The sequence below is a fragment of the Ursus americanus genome, chromosome 22, assembly GCF_024610735.1.
Source record: "Ursus americanus isolate L20-20 chromosome 22, mUrsAme1.1.p, whole genome shotgun sequence".
In the NCBI taxonomy this organism is placed as follows: Eukaryota; Metazoa; Chordata; class Mammalia; order Carnivora; family Ursidae; genus Ursus; species Ursus americanus.
The window spans coordinates 18180489-18206988 of NC_142148.1; the positions used below are offsets into that span (position 1 = coordinate 18180489).

At 60.3% G+C, this 26500-nt stretch overlaps 2 protein-coding genes across 4 annotated transcripts; one reads left to right on the forward strand and one right to left on the reverse strand.

The window, feature by feature from the left end:
* The first annotated feature begins 4401 nt into the window (after positions 1–4401).
* Positions 4402–9739, forward strand: EMILIN3 (elastin microfibril interfacer 3). Its single transcript, XM_045804639.2, is given in 5 exon segments — positions 4402–4744; positions 5788–5910; positions 7062–7285; positions 7524–8383; positions 8385–9739. Coding segments are annotated over 5 exon segments (2298 nt in total). The 5' UTR covers positions 4402–4580; the 3' UTR covers positions 9312–9739.
* Positions 9740–9884: 145 nt separating this feature from the next.
* LPIN3 (lipin 3) lies at positions 9885–25945 on the reverse strand. 3 transcript variants are annotated; one of them, XM_045804637.2, is made up of 21 exons: positions 25795–25945; positions 23023–23173; positions 22677–22876; positions 21209–21304; positions 19946–20211; positions 19667–19747; positions 19203–19323; positions 18695–19034; positions 17788–17887; positions 17489–17649; positions 17016–17109; positions 16850–16919; positions 15125–15217; positions 15005–15048; positions 14139–14277; positions 13017–13165; positions 12748–12834; positions 12133–12285; positions 11824–11938; positions 11641–11744; positions 9885–11463 (listed from the first exon to the last, which is right to left on the reverse strand). In XM_045804637.2, exons 3-21 carry the CDS (start codon positions 22866–22868, stop codon positions 11319–11321), a joined length of 2550 nt encoding a protein of 849 aa, XP_045660593.2. In that variant the 5' UTR covers positions 22869–22876; positions 23023–23173; positions 25795–25945; the 3' UTR covers positions 9885–11318. The 3 variants fall into 3 exon arrangements, with proteins under 3 accessions (XP_045660593.2, XP_045660592.2, XP_087709702.1); XM_045804636.2 differs by having other exon boundaries at positions 19667–19750; XM_087853576.1 differs by lacking the exons at positions 13017–13165; positions 14139–14277 and having other exon boundaries at positions 19667–19750.
* Between the last annotated feature and the right edge of the window lie 555 nt (positions 25946–26500).

Here is a 26500-nt window from a genome sequence, read left to right on the forward strand (position 1 = left end):
TGCCTAGTTCCTTCCCCCCGTGTGTGATTCGCCTTGGAGCTAAGCCCTGCCTGCCCACCATAAGAGACTGGCACCTCTAGGGCCATCTCTGTGCCCCACATCAGGGCTAAGCTAACGTCAGGGTCCCCAGGGGCTACATCTGGCATTTGCAATAGTTGGGAGGCCCATGCATGTATTTTGCATATAATTTGCATAACGATTACATCTGGTTTGCATGTGTCCACATGGAGGCCCCATCAGTACAATTTTTCAGTTGCTTCTAAGCAACTCTCACTCAATAGAAGTCCTCCCGGGCTTTATAGAGTCCCATTTCCAAGATTTCTGGCTTCTCTCCCAGGCCCTCACCTGAAGTATGCCATCTAGCCACCCCCCAGGGGCCTGGAGAGGCCCTGCTTCTGCCTCCCTAGAAGGGGTCACCCAAACCCCTGCCCCAGAAATGCGTATGGACTTGACAGTGACTGTTTTTGGTGGTGTGGGTGTAATCAAAACACCGATTGGGCTTTGAGCATGCTGATGTTTATGTTGGGGAGAGAGTGAGCCCCAGGGAAAGATCCTTGCTGCACAGAACTTCCAAAGGTGGCCCCTTGTAGGGAGGGTGTGCACACTCAGAAGAAAGGAGAGGGGGTGGGGTGGTGGGCAGGGACAAAGGGCTGATGGAGTCAGGAGGCGTATCCTAGGGCCGGTCCCCCCACCAGTTGCCTGGGGGGGTGGAGGGTGCTTCTCCCAGTTGCAGGGGGCTCATCTGTAGTGAGAAGGGCTTGTGCCAGAAAACTGGTCGTTTCAGTGCTTTCTATTCCTGTCTCTTTTAGGGGAACGACGTTCCATAAAACTTGGTGGAGTTCTCCGTGATCTCATGTGGAGGGCCTGGATAAAGCAGCGAGAACATCCTGGGTCGGGTGGGAGGAGCCCGGAGACGGGAGAGGAAACTCCTTGGCCTCAGAGAAATGCATGGAGGTAGGGAAGGGTCGTTCCAGGGGTCGGGATGCCAAGCCCCGGAGTCACGCGGGACCTTAGCACCAGGCAAGCCTGCATTTCTGCCCCTCTCCCATCTTCTCCACCCCTAGACACCAGTTCCTCCCCTCTGCCCCAGAAAGCCCACGGAAGCAGGAGGGCGGCTGCAGTGTCTGGCGGAGGCTGCCACGTTTGCCCACTGGGCCACGCCCTGATGGACCCTAAACGCAAGGCTACACTTATACCTGTCCAGAGTTATCTTGCCTTCCTGATGGCACCCTCCATTGTCCCTGAAGAGCGACGTGGCTCCTCTGTCACCAAGGGCTAGTGAAGGTTGGGGAAGTATGCTTCTGCGTGTGTGTGTGCAAGCGGGGTGTGTGTGTGAGAGAGAGACAGAATGTGTCTGCATATGGGCGTGCGTGTCCCTGTGAACAGAAATTGGGATCCTGTGTGTGGCCCCGCAGCCACCTCCATCCAGGTGTAGAGACTCCAGGCTGAGTTGGGGCCGGGGGCGTGGAGACACGACTGCCTCCCTCCACTGTCTCTGCCTTCCCTAGGTTTCCTGTCTGGCAGATGCGAAGTGGTCTCATCATCTGCGGGGGAGACCCCAGCCTCTGGCGGGACTGGATCCCGCCAAGACCCTGAACATCTCCTCTGCCAATGTCCTCCCCTCAACCTGCCTCCTCCAGGATGGGGCCCCAGGGCTGGCTCCCGAAACTGTTCCAGTTAAAGAGGGTGTTTGATGTCAGCCACCTGGGAAGGGGGGAAGTGGGGTCCAACTGTCCTTTCAGCCCCCTGTTATGTGGACTTTTCCAAGTTCAGACAGGGTCCAGCCTCCTCCCTCTGAGTCTTGGGCCCCACATCTGGGCTGGGTAGGGAGCAAGAGGCAGGGCTGGGCCCCTTGGAAAAGGATCACAGCTTCTGTAGCGTGGGGTGGGGGTAGGGGGTGGGGTTCTTCCAGAACTTCCTGGGCAGCGCTGCCAGGCAGTCAGAACCCAGCCCCGGGGTGAGAAGCCCAGCTCTGTTCATGTCTCACCCAGATGTCTCTCACTTTCTGAGCAGTGGGAATCCAGTGATTACAAGGTCAAGAGCATGTCATGGATACCATGTATCGTGCCCCCCCCCCCAGCAGATGGACATCTCTGTTAAAGGCTGGAGAATGTAAAAGCACATTCAGTGGATTTGTGGCAGAGGATGAAAGGCTGTCTTAGACATCATTTCCAGGCAGCAGAAACCCATTCGAGCTAGCTTGAGTGAGGTGGGTCATTGGAAGCAGGCAGGGGAAGCCAATTACCAAATGGCTCCTCCCACACCTCTCCCAGAACACCGTGGCCCCTAGACGTAGCCCTGCTCTCCTCTGGCAAACTCTCTTGCTTAGCCTTCCCATAAGCCCCATGTAGCTATGGCTACAGCACGCCAGGGTCTGTCCCTTCACCAGCCCTCAGGGAGCCTGTCGTGGACTGAAGAGTATTCCCCCAAATTCACGTCCATCTTGAACCTTAGAACATGATCTTTCCTTGCAGATGTAATGAGTTAAGATGAGGTCAGACTGGCTTACATTGGGCCCCTAAATTCAATGACCAGTGTCCTTATAAGAAGAGGAGAAGCCACAGGGGCGCCTGGGTGGCGTAGTCATTAAGCGTCTGCCTTCGGCTCAGGGCGTGATCCCGGCGTTATGGGATCGAGCCCCACATCAGGCTCCTCCACTATGAGCCTGCTTCTTCCTCTCCCACTCCCCCTGCTGTGTTTCCTCTCTTGCTGGCTGTCTCTATCTCTGTCAAATAAATAAATAAAATCTTTTAAAAAAAGAAAAAAAAAAAAAAGCTCTAAGAAGAGGAGAAGCTACAGAGACACAGAGACAAAGGCCCTGTAGACACACAAGTTAAGGGAGCCACGTGAAGGCAGAGCAGACAATGCAGGGGTGCCGCTCCTAGCCAAGGAGTGCTGCAGCCAGCAGAAGCTGGAAGAGGCAAAGAATTCCTCCCAAGAGCCTGGAGGGAGTGTGGCCTGGCCCACCCCTGGATTGCAGACTTCTAGACTCCAGGATTGCGGGAGCGTAAACTTCTGTTGTTCCGAGCCACTGCGTTTGTGGTCATTTGTCACAGCAAGCAGTCCCTAGCAAAGAAATGCACCAGGAAATTCCCCACCTGGAGGCTGGGTCCCCTCAGCCTGTGCTCCAAAGCCTAGGAAAGGGAACAATCGGCCCACTTTGGTCAGGTGTCTGCTTCCTCCACCAGGGACCCACTAGCCACTATGGCTGGGAACGAGCAGGGGGCACAGATGTGAGTCTCAAAGCTGTCCCCATTTAGCACCCTTATATCGTCACTTTACCCAGAGGGTGTGGGTTCACATCTCGGGTTGGAAGAGGTCTCTCTGCGTATGCCTCGGAGTTCTGTGTCTTCCACACTCCAATCAGCTACTTGGGTAAAGTCACAAGGCTGCGGTCACCTGTGTGGATGAGATGAAGCCACGAAGAAATGCCACCCTGTGGGATGACAGAATCGGGGTTCAAGAAGTTCTTTGCAGGTTAGAAAGTCAACAAGATGCTGTTGAATGAGAATGACCGTAAAGGCCAACTCTTGGGGTTCCATAGGTCAGTCTCACAAGGGAAATACGGCTGAAGCCTGCCTTAACAGCAGCTCCTTGTGAGAAAGACCTAAAGCTTGTCTTTGCCGGGAGGCTACGAATGAGCCAGTGCTGCGGTCCAGCTGGCTAAGAGCTTTAGTCACACAAAGAGAAGCAGAACATCTGCCGCTTGGCTGGAGAGGTGATGGGTGTCGGGGGCTCCGGGCAGCCCATAGCTAAGAGAGACAGAGAGCACGGACCCCACCAGGGAACCAGAGGGACGGCCTGGCCGCCGACTGGGCAGCGGAGGGTTAGTGAGCAGGGAGAGGTTAAGATGCCCCGGGAAGGGATCAACAGAGTTAGCAGTTGTCCTGGTCACCTCCAGACAGTGACCGTGTGACTAGGCACAGCCAGCCAACAAGGACCTTCTGGGCCCATTCCAAGGCGGTGGCTGCGGAGGTGTTGCTGGTGCGCCCCCAAACAGGGTCATTCCAGCGGCAGAGCCTGGGCCTTGGCCTCCCGGAATGCCAGGGCTTTCAGGAGCCGTGCGCCCCGCGGGTGGGCCGTTCCCCGGGAGCCCCGCGTCGCCGCCCGCCCCAGGGGTCTGGCTCTGCTTCGCCGCGCGCACACGGGCGGCGGTGGCGGATCGGCGCGTTTGGTGGCCTCCCAGGGCGCGACGGCCTGTGCCCCTGCCCCCCCCCCCGGGGGGGCTGCTCCCTCCTTCACCTCTCGCTTACGGGCGGCCCCTCGGGCGTCAGCTCGGAGCTGGGGCGGGGGGCTGGCGGCCGAGAGAGGGCCGGCGGAGGCGAGCGACGCGGCCCCAAGTTTATGCTAATCCGCGCAGAGCCCGCCTCCCGCCTCCCCTCCGCGGCCCCAGCCGCGAGCAGCGCCGGCCACTCGGCGGGACGCAGCCGCTGCGAAGCGCCAGGCGGCCGGGCCAGCGAGCTCCGGGGGCCGCGAGCGGCGGCGGGACCCGGGCGGGAGGGCAAGCGGCGGGGGCGGCGCGGCGGGCGGACGGCGGGCGGGGGCCCCGCGCGGGGCCAGGTGGAGAGCCGCGGGCCGCGATGGGCCGCCGCCTGCCGGTGTGGCTGTGCGCCGTCGCGGCGCTGCTCTCGGGGGCTCAGGCCAAGGGCACCCCGCTCGTCGCGCGGCCCGCGCCGCCCGGTGCCCCCCGCTACAGCCTCTACACGACGGGATGGCGCCCGCGGCTGCGCCCGGCGCCGCACAAGTAAGCGCGGGCCGCGCCCGGCGGGAAGCGGGAGGGATGGGGTCCGGGAGGCGCTCCCACCTGCCCCGACCGCGCGCGGGAGACGGGGGCTCCGGGCACCCGAGGCCGAGCGCCGGCCCGGGGCAGGCGCCCCACGCTCCGGGAGGCTGCGGGGCTGGCGAAGAAAAATAAGCCGAGGGGGCCTGGCGCGGCGGCTGGGACCTGGCAGTGCCCGCGGAAACCTTTCCAGCGAAGTAACATTTTCCAGCTGCGCTGTGTGCAAACTCCCGGCGCAGCGGACCAGGTGGAGGGAGAGGAGGGAGGGCCGTCGGCGCGAGGCGCACGCGGGACTCCCCCAGGCATGTCCCCCGCGCGGCCCCCCCTTCTCTCCCGTGCCCCACCAGGTAGGAGACGGAGCCCAGCGCCCTGCAGCCCGCCCCCTCCCGCCGTCAGCCTGACCCCCGCCACCCCTTGGGAACTCCAGCGTGTTTGGGCCACAGAACTGGTTGGGGCGCCTGGGTCCTGGGCGCGCGTCGCGGCTCCAGAGCCCAATGGCCGCCCACAGGTGGCTGGCTTATGCCAGGCAGCCTCCTCCCCAGCCCTTGTAACCGGTGAGGGTGGCTCTTGCCTCGCGGGGGCCTCAGCTTCTGGTCTTCAGTAGCCAGTGGCTTGGAAACTGGCCCCAGTCAGGTGAGTTAGGGGCTCTACCTGGGGTGCTGGCTGAACTGTACTGTGGGAGAGTGTTCAGCCCACAGCTGACATTCAGCAGGCCTGGCACATCAGAGCAGGCTTCCTGGAGAAGGCAGTACAAGAAGTGATCAGAGTGAGAAACCAGGAACAAAGAGGTGGGGGGGTGGCTGGAAACTACAAGTTGGCATGCATTTCCCAAGGAGTCAGGGGAGGAAGAATGAGAAGTGTGGTCTCCCAGGAACCAGGAGAAGGGACAGAAGAGAGATGGGGATCTGGTCCCCTGGGGAGGCCCACAGCTGGGGAGGGTGGGTATAGGCACCTCAACAGGCCTGGCCAAGGCCAGATATTCCAAGGATGCCGTTCCCCCTTTGCAGAGCCCTCTGCGCCTACGTGGTGCACAGGAACGTGACCTGTATCCTACAGGAGGGAGCAGACAGCTACGTGAAGGCCGAGTACCGACAGTGTGGATGGGGGCCCAAGTGCCCCGGGACAGTCACGTGAGTGCACTCCCATCCCACCCACTCAGGACTGCTGGGCACAAGCCCCAGGCCTGCCTTCCTCCCAGGGCAGCAGCCAGCGCCACAAGGGGATATAACTCCTTGGATTCCGAAGTGCCTATTACCCCAGCTCCCACGCAGGCTGGCTGGGGAGGTCCAGGGAGGAGACATGGCAGGTTCCGGTTAGGGCCCACAGGGGAGCCAAGGGAAGGTTCCCAGAAGACACACGGAACAAGGCAAAGAAGAAGCAGCAGAGGCAAAGAGGGCTGGAGGTGAACAGAGAGGGCAGAGGGTCACCCTGACAACGGCGGATGCCAGAGGGGCCCTGGGGAGACCCAGGGAGGGCTGCGGTGATTGTGGAGAAGGCAGGCCAAGGGTGAGGGGACAGAAGCCAGGTTGCTGGGGCTTAGGCCAGGCAGACGGGGCTGTGCGAGGGTCTATGGGGTGGCATACAGGTGTGATGCACAGGTCTGTACTTGGGGAGGTTCAAATGCAGGTCTGAAAACAATCCTGTTTGCTCCATTGTGTCAGTGAGTGAACAGGTACCTGGCTGAGCAGGGGAGGGAGTGGCCCTGGCCAGCCCTGCCCTGCATCCCTGGGCCTTCCCTTCTGTGCTCAGAATCAGAGGCGCCGTCCACCGGCCTGGGTGGCCAGAGCTGAGTTCCCAGAGTGGGCTAGGAATGAGTAGAGAGAACTAAGGGGACCGATGGGAGCCAAGAGTGGCCCCAACGCACTGAGAAGGGCTGCCCACCCCAGCTCCCGGATGGCACCCCCTCGCACACCCATAGGGAAGGGCCGAGGTTGTGTCAGGATTCTTCCAGGTACCGCCAAAGCCAGAGTGGAATTTCTGATGGCAGCATGAGCTACCCTTGTGCAAATTGGTCTTGGGGACATTGGGGCTAAATCCCCGCTAGTGTTGTCCCCAAGCAAACAGGATGGGGTGGGGCTTCACCTGCACCTGCTCCTTAGCCCTTCTCTGACCCTCGGCAAGTCCTGCCTCCACCCCACTGCCCTGTCCCCTCATGCACAGAAAAAGGAAAAACTCTGGCGACAGTGTGGAGGGGGGCAGAGAATCCAGATCTTATGCCAGGAGGCAGGAGCCTCAGCCCACAAGTACAGGGCCCTGCCTGCCCTGTCCCCCTCTGGCTCAGGTACCGCACAGTGCTCAGACCCAGATACAAGGTCGGCTACAAGACAGTGACGGACCTCGCCTGGCGGTGCTGCCCTGGCCTCACTGGACAAGGCTGCCCCGAGCACCTGACCGACCACGGGGCCACCCCAGCCCAGCCAGAGCCTGAGCCCCAGATACCCTCAGGGCAGCTGGGTCCAGGGCCCCGGCCCCCTTCTTCCAGCAGAGCGGCCCCCAGTCCCTATGGTGAGTCTGCCCATGGAGACCCTACCAGGTGATCAGGTCTCTTGGGGGTGGTGGGGAGGGGGCTGACCCAGGCCGGCTTGAACCGAGCTCCCAGAGCCCCTCCCGAAGCTGAGAGAGCTATACGCGCAGTGGGAAGGTCGGCTTAGAACAGAAACTCTCTCAGGTGGCCTGGCAACAGGACAGGTTGAGGGAGGCAGGCCAGTGATGCCCCTAGGGTTTCTCTCCTCCTCTTCCCCAGGAAGGAAAGGCCCGGGGCTGTTCAGTGAGCGGCTGGAACGCCTGGAGGGTGATGTCCAGCGCCTGGCACAAGCATATGGTACCCTCAGTGGCATGGTGGCCAGCCATGAGGACCCCAACAGGATGACTGGTAGTCCAAGGGCTCCTGCCACCCCTGTGGGCTTCGGGGTCATCTCGGAGGGGTTCGTGAAGCCCAGAGACAGAGCCGGAGGGCCGCTCACACCTCCCCTTGACGAGATCTTGAGCAAGGTGACAGAGGTGAGCAACACGCTGCGGACCAAGGTGCAGCTGCTGGACGAGGTGCACGGGCTGGCCCTCGGCCACGAGGCTCACCTGCAGCGGCTGCGGGAGGCCCGTCCGTCTCCGCTCACCTCGTTGGCGCTGCTGGACGAGTACGTGGACCGACGGCTGCACCGGCTCTGGGGGAGCCTCCTGGACGGCTTCGAGCAGAAGCTGCAAGGCGTCCAGAGTACCTGCGACCTGCGGGTGCAGGAGGTGCGGCAGCAGTGTCAGGAGGGCCAGGCGGCCAGCCAGCGGCTGCACCAGAGCCTGGACGGTCGGGAGCTGGCCCTGCGCCGGGAGCTGTCGCAGCTCGGCACCAGGCTGCAGGGTCTGAGCGTGGCTGGCGGGAGCAGCTGCTGCAGCCGGCTGGCCTTGATCAGCGCCCGCCTGGACAACCTCGAGAGGAACCTACAGGCAGTCACCGAGGCCCAGAGGGGCCATGGGCCCCTCACCAGGGATGAGCTCGAGCGGCTCTCCGCTGCCATGCTCGACGGGGGTGTGGACGGGCTCCTGGAGGGCCTGGAGACGCTCAATGGGACGGAGGGTGGAGCGAGAGGCTGCTGCCTGGGGATGGAGGAGGGGGGGGTGGGAGGCGGGCAGCTTCAGGAGCACACTGGAAGAGCGAGTGCAGAGCCTAGAGGAGCGCCTGGTGACCCTGGCAGGCGAGCTAAGCCACGACAGCACCCCGCCGGCCAGGTCGGCCCGGCCCCAGGTGCAGACGGAGCTGGCGGTGTTGGAACAACGGCTGGTCTCACTGGAGACCTCGTGCACCCCCAGCACCACCTCAGCCATCCTGGACAACCTCGCGGCTGAGGTGAAGGCCTGGCAGAGCCGGAGCGAGGCCCTCCTCCGCCAGGTGGCCGGCCACGCCGCCCTGCTCCGGCAGCTCAATGGCACTGTGGCCGAGGTCCAGGAGCAGCTGGCAGAAGCGACGGGCAGCTCACTTCAAGGCGAGATCACCCTTCTCAAGGTCAGTCTGAACTCCGTGAGCAAGTCACTCACGGGCCTCAGCGACTCCGTCAGCCAGTACTCTGATGCCTTCTTGGCTGCCAACTCGTCCCTGGACGAGCGCGAACGCAAAGTGGAGGCCGAGGTTCACGCCATCCAGGAACAGGTCAGCAGCCAAGGCTCTCGGCTTCAGGCTGGCCACAGGCAGGTCCTGAGCCTGAGGGGGGAGCTGGAGCGACTCAAGGCCGGTGTGGCCAACGTGGCCGGCGGGCTGAGCCGCTGCCAGGACACAGCCCAGGAACTGCAGCACGTGGTGGGCCACTTCGACCGGAGGGTGGCTCAAGTGGAGAGTGCATGTGGGAGGCTGGGCCGACTGGCCGCAGGCCTGGACCACTTGCCCACCGAGTCGCTCGGGCCCACGGAGGGCCTGTGGGGCTACGTGGACCAGTTGAATCGCACGCTGGCTCGGCACGCACAGGACATCGCCCGCCTCCGGGACGACCTCCTGGATTGCCGGGCCCAGCTGGCCGAGCAGGCGCGGCCCCGGCCAGCCGATTAGACGGGCCAGACAGGACCCAACCCCGGATCCCGCCAACCCTGGGGATGCCCCTCCAGAGCCCAGCCTTCCCAGCAGTGCCTCCCAGCCTCCCCTGGCCAGTGTGGATGCCACTTCAGAGGCCACGGAAGGAATAGCCTTGGTCCGGCTCCATACAACTGTCTCAGCCACGAATATTAACACTTAGTGCCGTGCCAACTGGACAATTCAGGATCATGGTCAAGGCAGGGACATCATGCCTGAAGGCCGGGGCAGACCTGAGTGACCTCACAGTCCAGTGTGCACACTGCTCTTCTGTGGACACACCAAGGGCAGCACCTGGACGAAGAGCCGCAGGTCCGGTCACCTGGCCACACCGCCCCTTGTCCCCGGGAAACAGCCCCCAGCCTGTGGAGGCTTCTGCTTCCCTTGCCTCCTTGACTTCCCTCCTTAGCCGTCCGGGCTCAGTTCTGCGGGAAGGTGGCGCCCACTGGCACTGTCCTCACACCTGGCAGCTTTGTGGTTACAGTTTCTGAACCAAGGACCAGAGGTTTCCAGCTCCCCCCAGCCTTCCAGACAGAACAGAAACACGAAGACTCAGCTGAGAGTTCTTTTTATTTCTTTCGACCCTCCCTCAGGTGAGGGCTTACTTAGGCAGCTGCAGGTTCCCTGAGAAAAGGACCAGGTCCAGACCATCTGTTTAGAGACCCCCCTCAATTTATCCTTTTTCTTCTCTTTCCCAAAGATGCCTCAGGGCCTCTGGTCCCCACACCCTCCTCGCCCTTCCATCTGGGGGGAAATCCTGCCCACCCTCTTAGGTTAGGGTCTCTCTCCAGAGAGTAGATGTCATGGCCTAAATGAGGCCAGACTCTGAATAGAAAGCCAGGCGAGAAAAAGGGCTCCGGGCCTAGTTTCCAGCATCCTAGCAAAACCCCGGCCCTACCTGGATGTTCGCTAAGTGGGGAGTAACTCAGGTCTGACACCGTCAAGAGACAACCTGAAAACACAGTGTTTATCTGGCCTTCAGAGTTCCCAGAGACCCTGATGTCGGTCTCTGCTGAGGCTCCTGGCCTCAGTTTCCCCACAGCAGCACAGACCTTCCTGTGCTATGTTCCAGGTCTCTGTAGCCCTGCCTTCTGGTTTCTTCCCTCCACTGTGGTGCTGTTGGGGGAGGGCAGGCCTGGATTAAAGCTTTTAGCCCGCCTAAAGGTATGTTCTTCCCCAAGGACAGTAGGCTGGAAGGCTGCAGTGGGCTGCCAGCCCGGCTTCCTACAGCCCCTCAGGCAAGAGCTCGCTTGGCATCTGTGTGGGTGCTGAATTGACCGGCAAAGCCTAGGGAGGGTGGGCAGGTCACCACCACCCGCCCTGGCAGGGTTTGGGGCTGTGTCTTCAGCCGCTGGGTACAGGCGAGGCCACGTGGGAGCCATACCCCCTCAGCCCTTGCGCTGCCCTGGAATCCCCATTCCTTGATGTCTGAGCCTCCAGGGTTGGGATGTGCTGATATACTGGGGTACAAGGGAGAGCAGTGAAGTCTGGCTCAAGAGCCGTGGGAAGGGGCCAGGCTTTTGGAAGGGTCTGGCTTCAGAGGGTATCGCCCATGCTGGCCAGATGCTACTCGACCACTCCCCACTGCTGCCACCAGCCCTTTCCTGTGCGGACAGGTCTCAAGCCTCACAGGCCTCCCTCTTCTCTCTGTCCTATCAGGAGTTGAGGCAGTGTACCAGGGTGACAGGGACAGGATGTCAAGGGCACAGAGAATCCTGCAAGGGCCCAGGTGACCATCATTTAATTGCTACAGGGCAGAGCCACGCTGAGGCCTGGAGCGGCCGCCCCCTCTCCTGCAGATCAGCAGGCGAAGGCAGGAGACAGGACAGGGAGGAGGAAGGGTCTCTGTGGCTGCCAACCAGCCCTCAGCCCCCTCCTCCCCTTCAGTGGACTGGCCCCGTGGCAGCCAGCTTCCAGCCTCCCATTCCCTGGGACACCCAGTCAGTTCTGGGTCTGGCCAGGGACGAGGGGGCAGCTGGGGCCGGTTCAGGCCAGGGCATCGAGGTCCACAGTAACCAGCGGCTCCCGCCAGTAGCAGAAGTTGCTGAATTCAGGGTGGGCCAGGTCTGCGCTGGGGCCACGGGCCACAGGTGGGAACAGGAGCTCGACCACCTCACCCAGCCGTTCGTACCTGCGGGCAGAACAGGGCCAGCACTGAGAGTCGAGCGGCCACCCGGCCCCAGCCCCCATCACATCAGGCAGCGACCGCGTCCCGCCCTGGAGCCCTGGGTGGAACCGAGGCCAGGGAGAGGCTGGGGCATGGGGACTTGGGAGGGCATGGGTGACACATGACAGGGTTTGGCCTCACGTGGATTTGTGGTTCTTCGTGAGCTCCTGGATGAGCTCTCCCCGGGGGTTGACTGTGAAGATTCGAGATTCAGGGAGGCCCACCTGCCGATAGGCAGTGACATCCTGTGGGGGACAAGGAGGGGCCGGTGGGCTGGGAGACAGGGAGGAGGCGGCCTGGCCCATGGGGAGGGGACACACTCACGTTGGGCCTGTTCCCAAAGGCGGCATAGAAGGGCTGTTCATTGGGCAGGAACAGCTGCCGGATGTCACTCAGGCAGGCGATTTTGAACACCTCTGGTTTCTTCTCAATCACCTCCCTGGGACAGCCGGGGCCACAGGCAGGAAAGGGAACCGAGGAGGGGTAGCCATCAGAGGATGGCAGGGTCAGGTGACACCGGGTGGGACTTAACAGACACCCAAGCCCGGCCTGCTGCGGGCCTGGCCCGAGCGGGCAGCGAGCCTGTCACTCCCCGCGAGGGCCCCTGGGCTTGTATCCCGTAGGCGTGGTTACCTGTGGAGGGCGGAGAAGAGGCTGCTGGGAGACAGCAGGATGGGGCCCTTGGGGAGGCCACAGCCCCGCTCGCTCACCCACTGGAGGTAGGCCTTGGTGAGGTCCGCCATGCCGATGGCCCGTGCCGAGCAGTACAGGAACCTATACCCGTTTCTGGAGGCGGGGGCCCAGAGCCGTCAGAGAGCAGCCGTTCCCCCATCTCCCCACTCCCTTGGCTTCGGCCAGCTCAGCCCAACGCCGGGGCTCTGGACTTCAAACCCAGAGGACTTTGCAGGGAGAGGACTTAGGGAGAACATCAGGGAGAGGTGGCCTCAGTAGCTGTCCTAGGGAGGAAGGGCACGGACAGCATCCTGAGGCCCAGGTGGACCAGGATGGACAAAGGTTTGAGCAAGTCTGTAGCCCTCCCCTACAGCATGAAGACCAGCGGTTAGACTCAGATGCCAGACCGCAGGAGACATGTGTTTCACAGAATGGAGGACCATCCAGGGACATGTCCACGGGGAGAGCTCAACCCCTCATGCATCCCCAAGCCTGGCTTCCTGGGGCAAAGGCTGTGGTGGCCTCAGACATCCTGTCACTCCCTCCCTGGGGCCCTGCCCCAACCCAGGCACTCACAGATGGATTTTGTGGTAGAGACTGGTGATGCCCTGGTGTGTCCAGTCTTTCCCCAGCTGGGGCAGAATGTGGCCCAGAGCGTCCGACCTAGAGCCACAGAAGAGGGGTCACTCTGAGGCAGCCCCACGTAGCTCTCGTGTTCCACCACCTCCAGCCCCCAGGACGGTGCGCTGGGAGGGGGGAGGGCCTTTCTTGACGTCCCCCTTCCGCCAGCACAGAGGAAGCCAGTCCCAGGCCCTCCCTCTTTCCCCTGGCCAACCAGGCCTCACTTGGTAATGGTCCCGTCGATGTCCGAGATGACCACCTTGTCGTCCCATTTCCACAGATAGATGGTGGCCCTGCAGCGGCAGGTGCCCTGGTACTGGGTGGTCACACTGAAGACCACATCATTCGCACCTTCTTGCAGATTCAGGCGCCGCTGGGGCCGGGCAGAGGGGGGGAAGCTGTGATCTGCCACAGCCTGGTGTGTCCACTGCCCACCACCCCAAACCATGGTCTTTGATCCCCACGGGCCTCTCATTCCCCTCTTCCTTCCAACTCAGAGAACCTGCCTGAATTCATCAGAGACAGCCACACCCAGACACATCCGTACAGGTAGAGGGAGGCCTCAGGGAGTGAGGGAGTGCGGGAGTGCAGGCTGGGGCCCACAAGGGCCCACACACAGGAGCCCTAACTTCCTTTCCTGCCCCTTGGGGATGAAGCTTACAGGAAAAGCCTGGTCCATGACTCCCACCCAGGTTTCTCAGATCAGCCCTAAGCCTGGCACTGCTCCTGGCACGGAGACACCCCACTCCATAGAAGGTAGCCTCTAGAATCCTCACAGGTAGCCTCCTGCCTGAGGCTAGGGTACTTGTGACATCCCTCCAAAGAAACACCTAGCTTTGTCCCTGGTCCAAAGAGAAGGATCAGGGCAGCTCTGAGCCCAGCCGGTGACCAAGGCCATCGGGCCCTGGCTGACCCCAGCGTGGGTGTCACACAGGGGTACCGTAGCTGCTCTGTACCGGGCTACCCGGCCTGGGCACCTCCCTGAGAGCCCCACTTGGGGGCCAGTGACTAAGCTCAAAGACAGGACTTGGGGGCAGGGATGGCCAAAATCTGAGGGGCTGTCGTCAGCCTTTGATCCTTCAGCGTGGCCTCCAAGAGCAGACCCAGAGTCGGCAACCCACCCAAGGCAGATGCTTTAGAGAAGGCTTTTCCCATAAGAGCATCCAACAAAGAAATGGGTTGGCGCCTAAAGAAGTGAGCCCCTGACCCTGGAGGTTTTCAAGCAGAGGCTGTTAGGGAGGCTGCCGAGGGATTGGATTCTGGGCTTTGGTAAACTCAAGGCTCCACGGAGTCATATTATCTCAGCCCCAGCCCCCCTCCCTGAACACAGCCACGCACACACTCACGATCTGATTGGAGGAGAGGCGGAGGGACTTCTTGTAGGTGGGAGTGTAGGCTGGAGGCGAGGGTGACAGAGAGGGGGCCTCCAGGATCACAGGGCTCTCTGGGGCATCATCCTCACTACTCAGGACATCAGTCTTCTCCCTGCAGGCACCCCGGCTCTCAGGCCACTCTTCCCAGCCAAGACCCTACACTCCTCGTAGATGGTCACCCCTCAGCCCAGGCCACAAGGAACCTGGGGCTTGTCCCTGCCCCCACCAGAGGATCAGAACTCCCCCCCCAGGTGCCACCCATTTGGAGAGGGGTAGCAGACATAAGGACACAGGCCAGCAGTATAAACCCAGAAAGGGGTCAGCAGAGCTGGAGCAGGGAGACCCAGGGCTCCTGGCCCTCAGTGCCTAGCCAAGATAGCCTTGGAGATGTTTACCTGTAAAACCTAGGGGTGCGTCTTAGGGTTTATTACCCACCCCACCTCCTTTGGCTTCAGCTGACCTGCCCTTGGTCATCCCCCACCCAAGCTTGGGTGTTCTGGTCACTTGAGAGGTGAAAAAGGCAAGGTCAGCCTGCCCCAGGCAAAGAGGGGAGCCCCGCCCCTCCTTAAGACAGTAGTCCCTTGTCTGGGCCAGGAGTCTGGGCACCCGTTCCAGCTCTCCCAGTTCCCAGCTGTGGGACTTTTGGTGTAGCTCTAGGCCTCAGTTTTCCCATCTGTGAAATGGGGACATTTCTCAAGAAGAAGAAAGGGTGTAGAAGTGATTGGGTAGTGACAAAGAACCATAGCTGGGGGAGAGGTGCTGGCACCACCCCTCCCCCACAGGGATCTTCCTGAGGCTCGGCTCCAGCTGCAGAGATCCAGCCAAGAGATCCAGCTCACCCCTGCTGCTCCCTGGCTGTGGTTTTCTCCGTCTGGGCTCGGCGCTATGGGAAGAACACACATCCAGTGAGCCCCGCCTCCTGCCTGCGCTGACCAGGCCCTTTGACCATGACCACTCACCTCCTCGGCTGGGAAGTCCCGGCGTCGCCAGGAAAACCACCACCGTCCACCCTTCCGGGGCATCTTCTCCTTTTCCAGTTTGTCCACGGTGCTCTGCGAGCAGATAAAGACCATGGCATTTTTTCCTGCACCACAAAAACCTACCTTTCATCACCGCCATGAACCCAGAGTCTGGGGCTGACCCTAGAGCAAGGTGCCGTTAACGTCTGAAGGCTAAGGAAGCATACTCGCCTCCATCCTGGGACTCCAAGCTAATGACTCACGGACTAAGCACGGGAGACCTAGGGCCATCCCTGCCAATCCCCACTCTACCCCAGCCTTGACCCCCTACCTCTAGCCCAGCCTCAGCCTGGCCTCCAGATCCTGTGGGCCAGTATTGCCACTAGAGTAGCTGAGGGCAGTGCTGTGGGAGTTTCTCAGGATCTAGTACTGTCTGCATGACGCCACCAAGTGACAGCAGGAAGAACAGTCTACAGCCAGTACTCCCTTCAACCTCCAAGACAACACAGGCAACCCCAAAGGTCAGTGACTCTATCCCAAGCATGGCCTCCCTCTCTGTGTGTTACCACTGCTGTCTGGTGGGGGCAACAGGACCTTGGGAAGATGCTGATTAGATTCGTGCTAGGAGCGCCAGGGGGAGCCCAGGAGAGCTTAGGCCAAGGCCCACCCAGGAGACATTTCAGCTTCCTACAGACAATGGTGAGCACAAGTCAGGAGGACATGATCTGGAAGTAGGTCAGCCAGGGTACCCCCTTGCACTGGAAACAGGCTGGGGGATTCTCCCAGGGGCCTCAGGTGGTGGATCTGTCTCGGGGAGGTGAGGAGAGCCAAGCAGGAGAGTAGCCCTCCTCCTTCCCACGGGCTCTGGTCCTAGCTCAGACCCAGAGCCAGCCAGAGGATAGAGCCGAGTGTCACCAAAGGGAGGCACCAGCTGTCAACATCTGGTTGGTGATGCTCTTGGGTGAGTCTAATGGGCCAGATTAGGGCGGGGGGCCAGTGGGGTAGGAGGGGCAGGTGCAGGTCGGTGAGGGTGGAAGTTCTGGAAGGACTGAAAAGACTGGGTTCCTTCCCACCTCTGAGCATCAGCACATGCTGTTCCCTGCCCCTCATCTGCTTATGGATTACTCATCCTTCAGATCTCTGCCCAGGGGGCACTTGCTCAGCAAACCCCCATTTTAGCCTCTCAAAGCACCCCAGCTTCTCCTTTCCAATACACGCGGTTGAATTTTATACTCATCTGGCTGAGTCTTATGATTAACTGTCTTTCTAGGAGGGTGTGACTGTCCCCAGCCTGTGCCTGGCACACAGCAGGTACTCAATAAATGCACGCCAATAAAGCAAGCAATGCCCACAGCCCAGCCTGGAGAGGTGCTCAGGGTAAGATAAGAAGTGGGGCCTCCGTCCCCAAGCCTCTAAGCCTCATCTCTCAGATCTAAAAGCCTCCTGTGGAAAGTTATTACCCGTTCCTGGTATGCCCTGAGCTCTTTCAAAGTCAAGTCCAACCCTGATAGGATTCAGCCATGCCAGGAAGCCAGGGCAGACTCGGGCTTTGTCCACACAGCATGCATGGGGCGAGGCTCCAGGGGCCCTCGGTTGCCCTTCTCAGAGTGGGTCTTGCAGCCAGTCAGCCCCAGGCCCATCTCTGCCCACTTTCCACTTCTTGGCCAAGGGCTGCAAGGCTGGGCCCACTTTCCTCAGCAGGCCTGGTGGTGCTCTAACCATTACCTTGGGCAAGTTTCTCTGGAAGGCTTGCAGGGAGAGGATCATGGGGGCAGCCACAGCCCAGTTATAATGCCTGGAGAGACAGAACAGGGCATCAGGGCTGCAGCAGCCACAGGGCCGTGGAGGGTGGGGCGACCCGGGGGCTGCCTGGCTCAAGCTTGGTACTCACTTCTCATTGATTTTCACCACAAGGTTTGGGTGCTCAAGGAGGCCAGGGTTTTGGACGAGGTCCTGGTAGGAGACGATGTGCTGGTTGAACTTCTCTGGGCACAGACGCAGAGAGTAAGGAGTGAGGCTGACACGTCTGACCTGACCTGCTGCCCCAGCGCCTCCTGGCTCCCCCACACTCTACCACTCAAACCTCCTGCAGGTTGGGTCTGGGACCCAGCAGGGCTCCTCCCTACCTGTGGGTTTTGCATCTGCTGTGCCCACCCCAGGCACTCGCCACCCTGTTCACAGGGTAAGTCACAGCTTACCAGTAAGTGCTGCTTTGCAGGGCCTTGGGAATGCCCCACCCTTGCTGGCTGCATGGGGCTCCACAGGGCAGAGAACCGCAAGGGCGCCCAGCCTCGCCTCCCACCTCTGCTGCACCCCACCCCCAGTGCCAATCCTCGGAAGGGCCCAGGCCTTGGTCAGACATACCCAGGGAGATGTCCCCACTGTCAGATAGCCCGCCACAGAGGGACAGTGCTACCATATCCACCATGTCCAGAGAGGGTTCTGGCTCCTGCTCAGGGTTGGGGTCTCCCAGGGGCTTCTGGCTGTTGGGTTCACTCCACCTTCGGGGCCCCAGTCCACAGTCACTGGGGGCAGAGGGGCCCACAGTGATGTGACTACAAGGAGGCTGGAGAAGGGGCCCACCCCTCTCAGGCCCTTGGTAGCCAACCCCCGACCACCCATACCCCAATCCCAAGACACCCTGGCACCCGGCATCCAGGCACCTCTGGGGGAAGTAAAGGGCTGCATTCTCAGAATCCAGAGAGGGCAAGTCGTCCAGATAGATGTCACTGGGGCCCAGGTGCTGGCTTCTCTTCAGGGAACCTGAGGCCAGAGGGGACACCGACAGTCCTAACACGTGCTTCGTAGCATGAGCAGGGGGTGTCCCCTTGTCTCTGAGCACCCTCAAGCAGCGCTGTCTCCTAGAACTTTGGGGATGGTAGAAATGTCCCCCGCCTGCCTGTCCAATACCGCTAGCCACACGCCACTATCAGCGCACTGAACACGCGGCACGATGGAGAAACGGGATTGTGTATGTTATTTAATTTCAGTGATTTTTCACTACATTTCACATAGCCATATATAGCCCGCGACGACTGATTTGGACAGTGAGCCCGAGTCCCTTCCCACGCTCTCCGGCGAAACCCCAGCTCCCGCGCCAGCCCTGACCCAGCATCTGTTCCTCCTGCCGGCTTCCTCCCCCAGCCCCGCTTGCTCAAGGCGCACAGCTGCCTCCCTTCCTAGACACGCAACCTCTCTCCCACTTCAGGGCCTTGACACACGCTCTTCCCTCCGCCCAGAACTCTCCTCCCGTGATCCTCACTTGGCTGGGCCTTCATCATTCGCGTCTCAGCTCACGCATCCCCCACTCGGAGAGGCTTTCCCCGACCACATGGTTTAAATAGGCTCCGTCCCCACCAGTGGTTCTGTCCTGTGTCACCCACAGCACGCTCTCCCTGCTGCCACACGCTTCATCTAGCTCCCTCACTGGACTGCGGGCCTGTGAGGGCTGCTGCCAAGCACAGTGCCAGGCACATAGTAAGCGCTCAAAACATGCTTGAAGCACCAGAGTCCAGCCAGGGGTTATGTGAGGCCAGCGACAACCCTGGGAGAGGGCCAACCATCACTCACCTTTCCTCCTGGGGGCCCCCTCCGGCTGCCTGGTGGAAACCGGGCCCTCCAGGGTGGTCCAGCTCCATGATTTCGAGGGCGGTGGCAGGCCGGTAGGCCTGCAGCTCTGAAGCTTGGTCTCCCTCTCAGGAGTGGGGTGAGGGGAGCCCCCCAGAGCGGGAGGCTCCACGTCGGTAGGAGGAAGGTCAGCATCAGCCCCTGCTTGCAGGATTAGGGGTCCCGAAGGGTCCACACCAGCCACAGGAGCAGAGGGGGTGCTGGGCTCTCCCTGAAGAAGAGGGGCTGCCCCAGCCTGGCCATCAGCGACCTTCGAGGACTCAGGCCACTCTGCTTTGGCCACCTTCGGTCAAACAAATTGGGAAGGAGGGGATGTGAACCAGCACAAGGCCTGTCTCCCACACCCCGCAACACCTCAGGGGTCCAAGTCTCCGTCACTGCACTTCTGACCCGCAGGGGACCACCGAGCCCCTGAAAGGCAGGGATGGGAGGCGGACATGGAGGCACTCACCTTCGGCAGCCTCCCCCAGGCCCACTGTATGTGGGACTCAGCTCGCGGGGGGCTGGGCTCAGGGGTCCGCAGCTCCAGCTCTGAGTCACTCTTAGGGGACGTGAGCCCACCCGGTGGGAGGCTGCGGGAAGCAAGAACTTAGAGGCCCTCAAGCCAGCCTGTTGCCCATCGCTGCCCACCCCAGCCTGGGGAAAAAAAAATATTTGTAATACATATTTATGCCTCTGTTGGATCCAGAATATATAAATATACGGAGGACTCCTACAAACCAACAATAATGAGGCAGGCTAGTAAAAAAAAAAAAATGGGCAAAGACTTGAATAACACTTGGCACAGGAGATGTAGAAATGGCTGGTACACATATTAAACATGTCCTATGTCATTATTCATCAGGAAAATATAAATAGAAACCACTCTGAGACCTTGGCCGTGGGTCCCTGCCTGCAGGCCACCTACACTCTCACCTGGCCTGGGGGCTGCACTCGCCATCAGAGTAGGGGTAGATGTCTCTGGCTTGCGGTGAGGACTCCCCTTCTGACTGGATGCTGCTGAGGGGGCCGCAGGGAAATAAATGGTCACCGACAGGACCGGGCATGGGTGCCTGGGCGTCAGGGGTTAGGGGAGGTGAAGCCCAGAGAAGTCAAGGCCCTTGTCCAGGGTCACACAGCATCAGCAGAAGAAATGGTGCTTGAACCCTGGATGGTATCCCCACACCCTTAGCCCCCCATCTGGTCCACACACACCCTGGGGGCTCTGGCCTTGGCTTTTCCAGCAGGGACAGTTCACTCTCAGCGCCTGTCTCTAGCTCCTCCGAACTAGAATTGGCTGCCACCGTGTCCTCCTTCCGCCTGGGCTTCCTCCTGCGAAGCCTCTTCTTGCGCCCCGTGGAGGGCACCCCCTCAGTGATGGCCTCAGGCTCACTGGCTGTGCTCAGCTGGGAGTCTGGGGGGAACCCAGACAGGTCCCCACAAAGGATGGGTGATGTGCACAGACGGGGAGGCACGTGTTCCTGTGGGACAGACCAGGGGCTATAGCCTGGGGGGCCACCCTTGCCACCCAATTGCTCTGAGCCCTGCCTGAGTCCCAGGGCCCAGATGTGAACTCATTTGGGCTTAGGAAAACAGGCACGGAGGCTGGCCGGAGGCAGCAATAGCGTGGCCTCACAAGTGCCGCTGGCATCCGAGCTCCCTCGCAGAGATGAAGCAGCCCCAGTCCTAGGGGCTGCGTGTACCCCTGGAAGTTCGTGGCAGGCCAGGGTGCCACATGAACCACACCATCCAGGTAGAACCCTGGACCTTGGCTACTCATCTTCTCTGCCCACACCTACTTTTCCTTTAAGACTCAGCCAGACATCACCTCCTCCAGGAAGCTTGCCCTGACTAACCCCAGACCCAGTTCCAACCCCCTTCACTGCCGTGACTATATAATTCCATCATCTGTTGTTTATATGTCTGTCTCCCAGGCTGGTCTGGGAGCCTTCTTTACAGGCAGTGGCGACCCCTCATCCCGGTCCACTGCACAGTGTCTAGCATAGGAAGAGTGGCTTAATTAAAGTTTGTGAAGCTCAAACTGTTGAAACACCTCTGCTGACTTGTGTTGGGCTCTGCCTCCCTTCTGAAACACCCCTCTCCTCATCCCTCACCTCACCCTTCCATGTTCTAACTGCACCGAGCCAGCACCAGATCCAGAACAATCCGTCTCATGCTCTCCCCCGCCCCCCTCAGCCATGCAACAGCACTCTCCTCCTTTTCGGGCCGCCCAGGGAAAGCTTCCTTTTCACCTTCCAGGGGCCCAGCTCCAGTGTCCTCTTCTGAGAAACTGTCCCCACCTTTCCCCGAGAAGGAAATCAACTCCTGCTGCCCCCCTCCCCATTCTACTTAGGCTCCAACAGCATGCTGGGATTCCCCCCAACATAGATTTGCTGCTAGGGTGTTCCCAGCGGCAGGCTCGTCGGTGACAGGGCCCAAGGTCCCGCCCAGAGCGGGCACGTGCCGCAAGGCACTTACGTCATCGCTCTCCAGCCCCTGGACGAAGAAGGCCTCCCCGCTGTCCCCCAGCTTCATGTGTAAGTCCACAGGCTCCCCGTTGATCTCGATGTCTACCTGTAAAGGGGTGTGGTGGCGCAAAGTCCCCCCCATTGTCCCTTACCCCCACACTCTAGTCTACTGGGCCCCCCCGCCCCTCTGGAGTGCTGCACTTGCGGGAACTCCTGCCCTCCAGCCCCTGGTGTGCCCGGCTGCCCACCCTAAAGGTCTCTGCTCAGGCTCCCCTTTGCACAGAAGCTGCACTGAGTTCTCCCCGCCCCCCCCCCCCATTTCCCCATTCTCTGGGCTTCCTTGCATGCACCACTGTCTCAGTGCTCTTGTGTCACACCCCATTGGAACAAGACATGAGCCATCCTGTCGCGGCTGTGTCCCCAACCCCCGGAGCGCTTGCTGACTACATGAACAGTGGTACGCATGACCATTTCCTAGGCACTGAATGGAGAGTTTTATCTGGACTCTCCCCTAGAACTTTCCAGCAACACTGTGCTCCTATCACTACCCCACTTGATAGACGAGGAAACCGAGCCCCCAGGGGTGTTAAGTAATGTACCGGGAGGTGGCCAAGTACGGCTGTGAGCCACGAAGTCTGCCCCAGCTCTTTACCACCTAGCTATACGGTCCCCCATAAGCTGACTCTCTCCTTTTTTTATTTTATTTTATTTTATTTTATTTATTTATTTGACAGAGAGAGAGACAGCCAGTGAGAGAGGGAACACAAGCTGGGGGAGCGGGAGAGGAAGAAGCAGGCTCCCAGCAGAGGAGCCTGATGTGGGGCTCGATCCCAGAACGCTGGGATCACGCTCTGAGCCGAAGGCAGATGCTTAACGACTGTGCCACCCGGGCACCCCAAGCTGACACTTTCCTGTTAGGACTCTGGCACGTTCCCAGGGGCCCCAACGTGAAGGGGATTCGGGCCCACCAAATGTCTTTTCATACTCCAAACCTCAGTGCTAACAAAAAGCTGTCATGTTTGCCTGGGCCCAGAGAAGACAGCGCAGCCTTCCGAAGGGAGAGAAGCTAACCCTTTGAGTGCCACCTGCATCCCTGGCCCTGGGACACTGTTATCAGCTCCTCTCTCATTCTCCCAAATCACCCCTCCAGCACCAGGAAGATGAGAGTGTGCACCCATTTGCCCGGGTGAAGGGACTTACGAAGAATGCACAGGTGAGATCTTAGTAAGCTGGAGCCACGTCGGTGGCCTGGGGCCCTGGGACTGCCCCACTGTGCTGCCCTCACAAGAAAACGGGAACCCTCCTGGACCCAACCCCCAAACCCACCCAAAACTTTCAAATACAATGCAAAAGAACAGAAGCTTGCCCAGAGCACAGATCCCCACCTGAGGGGGGTCTAGGCCCTCTCCTGGGACTGCAGTGGCTGTCCTGGCTCTAAGAGCCCACCCCGCCACGGCCCCTGGCTGGCCAGCACTCACCACCTTCTCCCGAGACCTCAGGACGCCCAGCTTGCCGAAGCGCACGTGGAAGGGTGAGCATTGGAAGGAGCCGTCCACCTGCTTCACCACCAGCACGTCAATGCCACCACTCAGTGTGGCCGGGTTCAGGCCTCGGTATATGTCCTTCATCGTCCCCAACACCGTCCCCGCCAGCTGCCCCACGTAGTTCATGGCTGGTGCTGGCAAAGGGAGGACATGCTGGGACAAAGTTTGGGTCCACCTCCCTCAGTGGGGAGGCTCTGCAGCCCGGCCCCCGGGACCCCCAGGTCCCCAAGCATGGGAGGGGCCGACCAGGAGTGGGGAGCAAAGGTCTTCCCAGGCTTACATGTGTCGCCCTAGGCGAGCCTTCGCAGATGGGCAGCAGCTGTGGGATGGGAGGGGTGCCTGCAGGTGTGGGTTCTAGCCCCGGCTCGCCCACCGACCTGCTGTGGGGCCCCAGGCAGCTGCCTTCCTTCTCCAAGTGCCGATCTCTGCATCTGTCAAAGGAGAGCACCAGGTGAGGTGATCTGGGGTGCTTTGCGTCTCTAAATGCCATGAGTAATGTTAATGACCATGGTGTTCAGTGGCAGGGCTCATTCCATCTTCACAACAACCTGCGAGGCTGGCCGAGCGGGTGTCATTATTGCTGTTTACAGACAAGCCACTGAGGCTCAGAGACGGAGCGATTTGCCCAGGACCACAGCTAGTAAGGAGAGGAGCCAGGACTCAAACCCGGGCCTGCGTGGCTGCAGACCCCTCAGTGTGAACCACTGGGTTGGCCCAACTGTGAGAACAGGGGCAGGTCAGCACCCCTCCCTGATGCGATGGGGGGCAGCCTCACGATATATTAGGCCCAGGGACCTGCTGGGTAATGGGTGACAGCCCTAAAGGCTGATCTCCTTCCAGGAAGTAGGGAGGAGAGAGTCTCAGTTCTTCCATCTGCGAAATAGTTTCATCTGTCTTACTGCTTCCTGGTCTTAGGAGTTGGAAGGGGCCTTGCTGTGCCATCGTGGCTGATTTGTGGAGAGCCAGGGGTAGGGTACCCCAGGTACCTAAGGTTCTGCCCAGCTCTATTCTTGGGGTCGGATACTTGAGAGATGGCATCTACTATAGCTGGGGGTAGAGTGACCTCCCACTTTATGGCCCCAAATACCAAACTCCTTCCCAGTTTCCCTGGAACAGGTGGGAATCCTATCCAAGCTCCACAATCTGACCCCAAGTGTCTCTAGGCCACAGTTCTCAGGCCTGACTCCCACTTCTGAGACCCTGGCTCAGCTGGCCAGGCCCTGAGACCCACATTCAGGCCTTGGGCTGGCCCCTACCCCATCAAACCTGCCCCTCCTTCCCCCAGCCAGACTGGTCTCTCCAGCTTTCCCACACCAGGCAGAGCTGGGTAAGCCAGAAGCAGAAGGCTGTGGCAGCCGTGGAGAAGAGCCAGGACCATAATGAGAGCTGCTTCCACGCTGGCTTGGTGCCCATGCCGCCAGCGGCAGCTCATGGCCCCTTCCCTGCTGGCCAGGCCAATGGCCTACTGCCCCTCTGGCTGCCAGGATCCAGGCCATTCCACCTGCAAGGGCACTCCCATCTCACAGACCCTGCATCAGAACCCCTGGAGGACCACCTGCCATGCAAGACCACTCCTCAAAGAAGTTAAGTGACTTATCCATAGGCCATAGATGGGGAGGGGCGGGGAGAGTGATGACTTGTATCCTGGTTTCCTGACCCCATATCATGGTTCCTGTCACTCCACAGTCCCCAAACCACACCACAGTTGTCTGCAGGGAGGGCAGCCGCCCCAGCCCACCTCTGCACAACCGTGCAATGCCTTGCCACTCAAAATGTGGCCCATGGCCCAGCAGCATCAGCATCACGGGGGAGCTCATTAGAAACCTAGAACTTCACAAACATAAAGTACAACTGGAATTGCTAAAATGAAAACTTGGGATAAAATGAAGCTTTTTGGACCCTGAAAATGGCATTCAAATTTAATATACAGTTTATCTGCAAAGCACCTACTATGTGCTAGGTGAAAATTCCCACTTTGGTTCCTTCCTACCACACCAAATTCTGTGAATAAAGGTCTTGGAAGGCAGACAGACCAGGACCGACACGTGATGGGCAGGTTTTTAGATTACTGTGCCCAGGAGAACCAGAGAAGACTCCAGAAGTTTCCAGGAATAAAGGAGCAAGCATGGGAGGGGCAGACCAGGAGGGGGCAAAGGTCTGCCCAGGGGGAGGTTCAGACCCGAGCTATCTGCCCGCTGAGGAAAGAGCTGGGTGGGGTAGTGACAGGCTCAACTTGACCTAGCAGTTTCCCAACCTCAGCATCCTTGCCGTCTGAGGCTGGGTCATCCTTCGCGTTGGGGGGGTTGTAGGATGTCTGGCAGCATTCCTGGTGTCTACCACTGATACTAGTATTACCCCCCCTCCAGTTGTGACAATCACATTGTCTCCAAACATTGTCAGATGTCCCCCAGGGAACAAAGTGGCTCTTGGTAGAGAGCCACTGAGGTAGGAGATGGTACTGTCTCTGGGGGGCATGGGGTCCTGCTCTGATCCAAGCCTCAGAGCCCACTCTGGGAACACCCACAGGCCTCCCAGGCCAGCACACAGCTCCACCGCAGGGTCTGAGCTCTCAGCCTTTCAGGGCTCCCAGATCTGGGGAAGGGTGAAGGTGCAGCTCTCCACCTACCACCAGAAGAAGCAGGAGGATAAGCATTCCTATAGCCCTGGAAGGGAGAAAGCGACTCACCCCATCTCCGCAGGGTGAGGCAGGGTCAGATCCTGTTTTGCAACACAGGACACTCAGTACCAGAGAGGGTGGGTGACCTCCCAAAGGTCACAGAGCCTGGGGTGAAGCTGCGCCAGCCTCCCCTAAGAGATTTTGGCATCTTATCTTCTAATTCCATATTCTGATGTCCGGGGACTCGCAGCGGCTGGACCAGGGAGGGGGACGAAGTGAGACCAGCCCCTCCACCCCTGAGCTACCTTCTGATGTCCAGGGATGGACTCAGGCCCACGGACAGGAAGAAACGTGGGTCAGATGGCAGGACAGATGGGCGGGGCAGGGCAGGGCTGGGGAAGGGGTACCTCTTTTCAGGCCGGGGTTAGGCCCTACCTGGGGAGCTGCCCACCGGACCTCCGGGACCCGGAGCCGCCGCCTGAGTGCACGGGGTCAGCGGTAAGTGTCCTCAGGCCCACACTCAGTTGGAGCTTCCGTCTCCTCTAGGACCGGGTCAGATCCCGGCTCCGCCCCTTCCATGAGCCAAGGCGGGTGTCTGCAGGCCCCAATCCGCCCAGGCTCCACCCCCCGAAAACACCCCGCCTCCGCCCAGTCCCCACGCCCAAGGGCGCCCTTTCACCCATAGAGGCTGGGCGGGGCCGGAGTTGAGGCCCCGCCCCGCGCAGGCTCCACCCCAGCCCCGCCCCGCGCCCTAAAACTGCTAGATGGGACGTCCCGGTGGCCTGCCACCAGTCCCACCGCCAAGAGCAGAGGAAAAGCGGGGATCTTCGAATCGGGCCGATTTAGGCCCTCCTGGCTTTGCTTCCAGCTCTCTGTGTGACCTTGGATAAGTTTTCCCCAATCTGAGCTTGTTTTCTGCTTTGTCAAAGGGAATAGCCACCTTGTAGGATTTTCAGGATTACGTGAAATGACTTTGTGGGGCACCTGGCCCCTTTGAGGGGCACTTCCTCTTCTCAGGGGCAGTTTTCCTGACCGTCTCCCCGCCCCGCCATTACACCGCGTCTACTGGACAGGAGGCTCGCGTTTTACGTCACATAGCCCACAGTTGTAATTTCATATTTGCTTGAATGACTATTTGATT

What these genes read in the sequence shown, in the direction of transcription:
- LPIN3 (XM_045804636.2), bottom strand. Translation starts at nt 22,868, where the DNA reads ATGAACTACGTGGGGCAGCTGGCGGGGACGGTGTTGGGGACGATGAAG. An exon ending in CAGTGGGGACATCTCCCTGG is followed by an intron (nt 17,110 to 17,488) that starts GTATGTCTGACC and finishes GTCTGTGCCCAG; the next exon opens with AGAAGTTCAACCAGCACATC. An exon ending in GGGACTTCCCAGCCGAGGAG is followed by an intron (nt 15,049 to 15,124) that starts GTGAGTGGTCAT and finishes TTCTTCCCATAG; the next exon opens with CGCCGAGCCCAGACGGAGAA.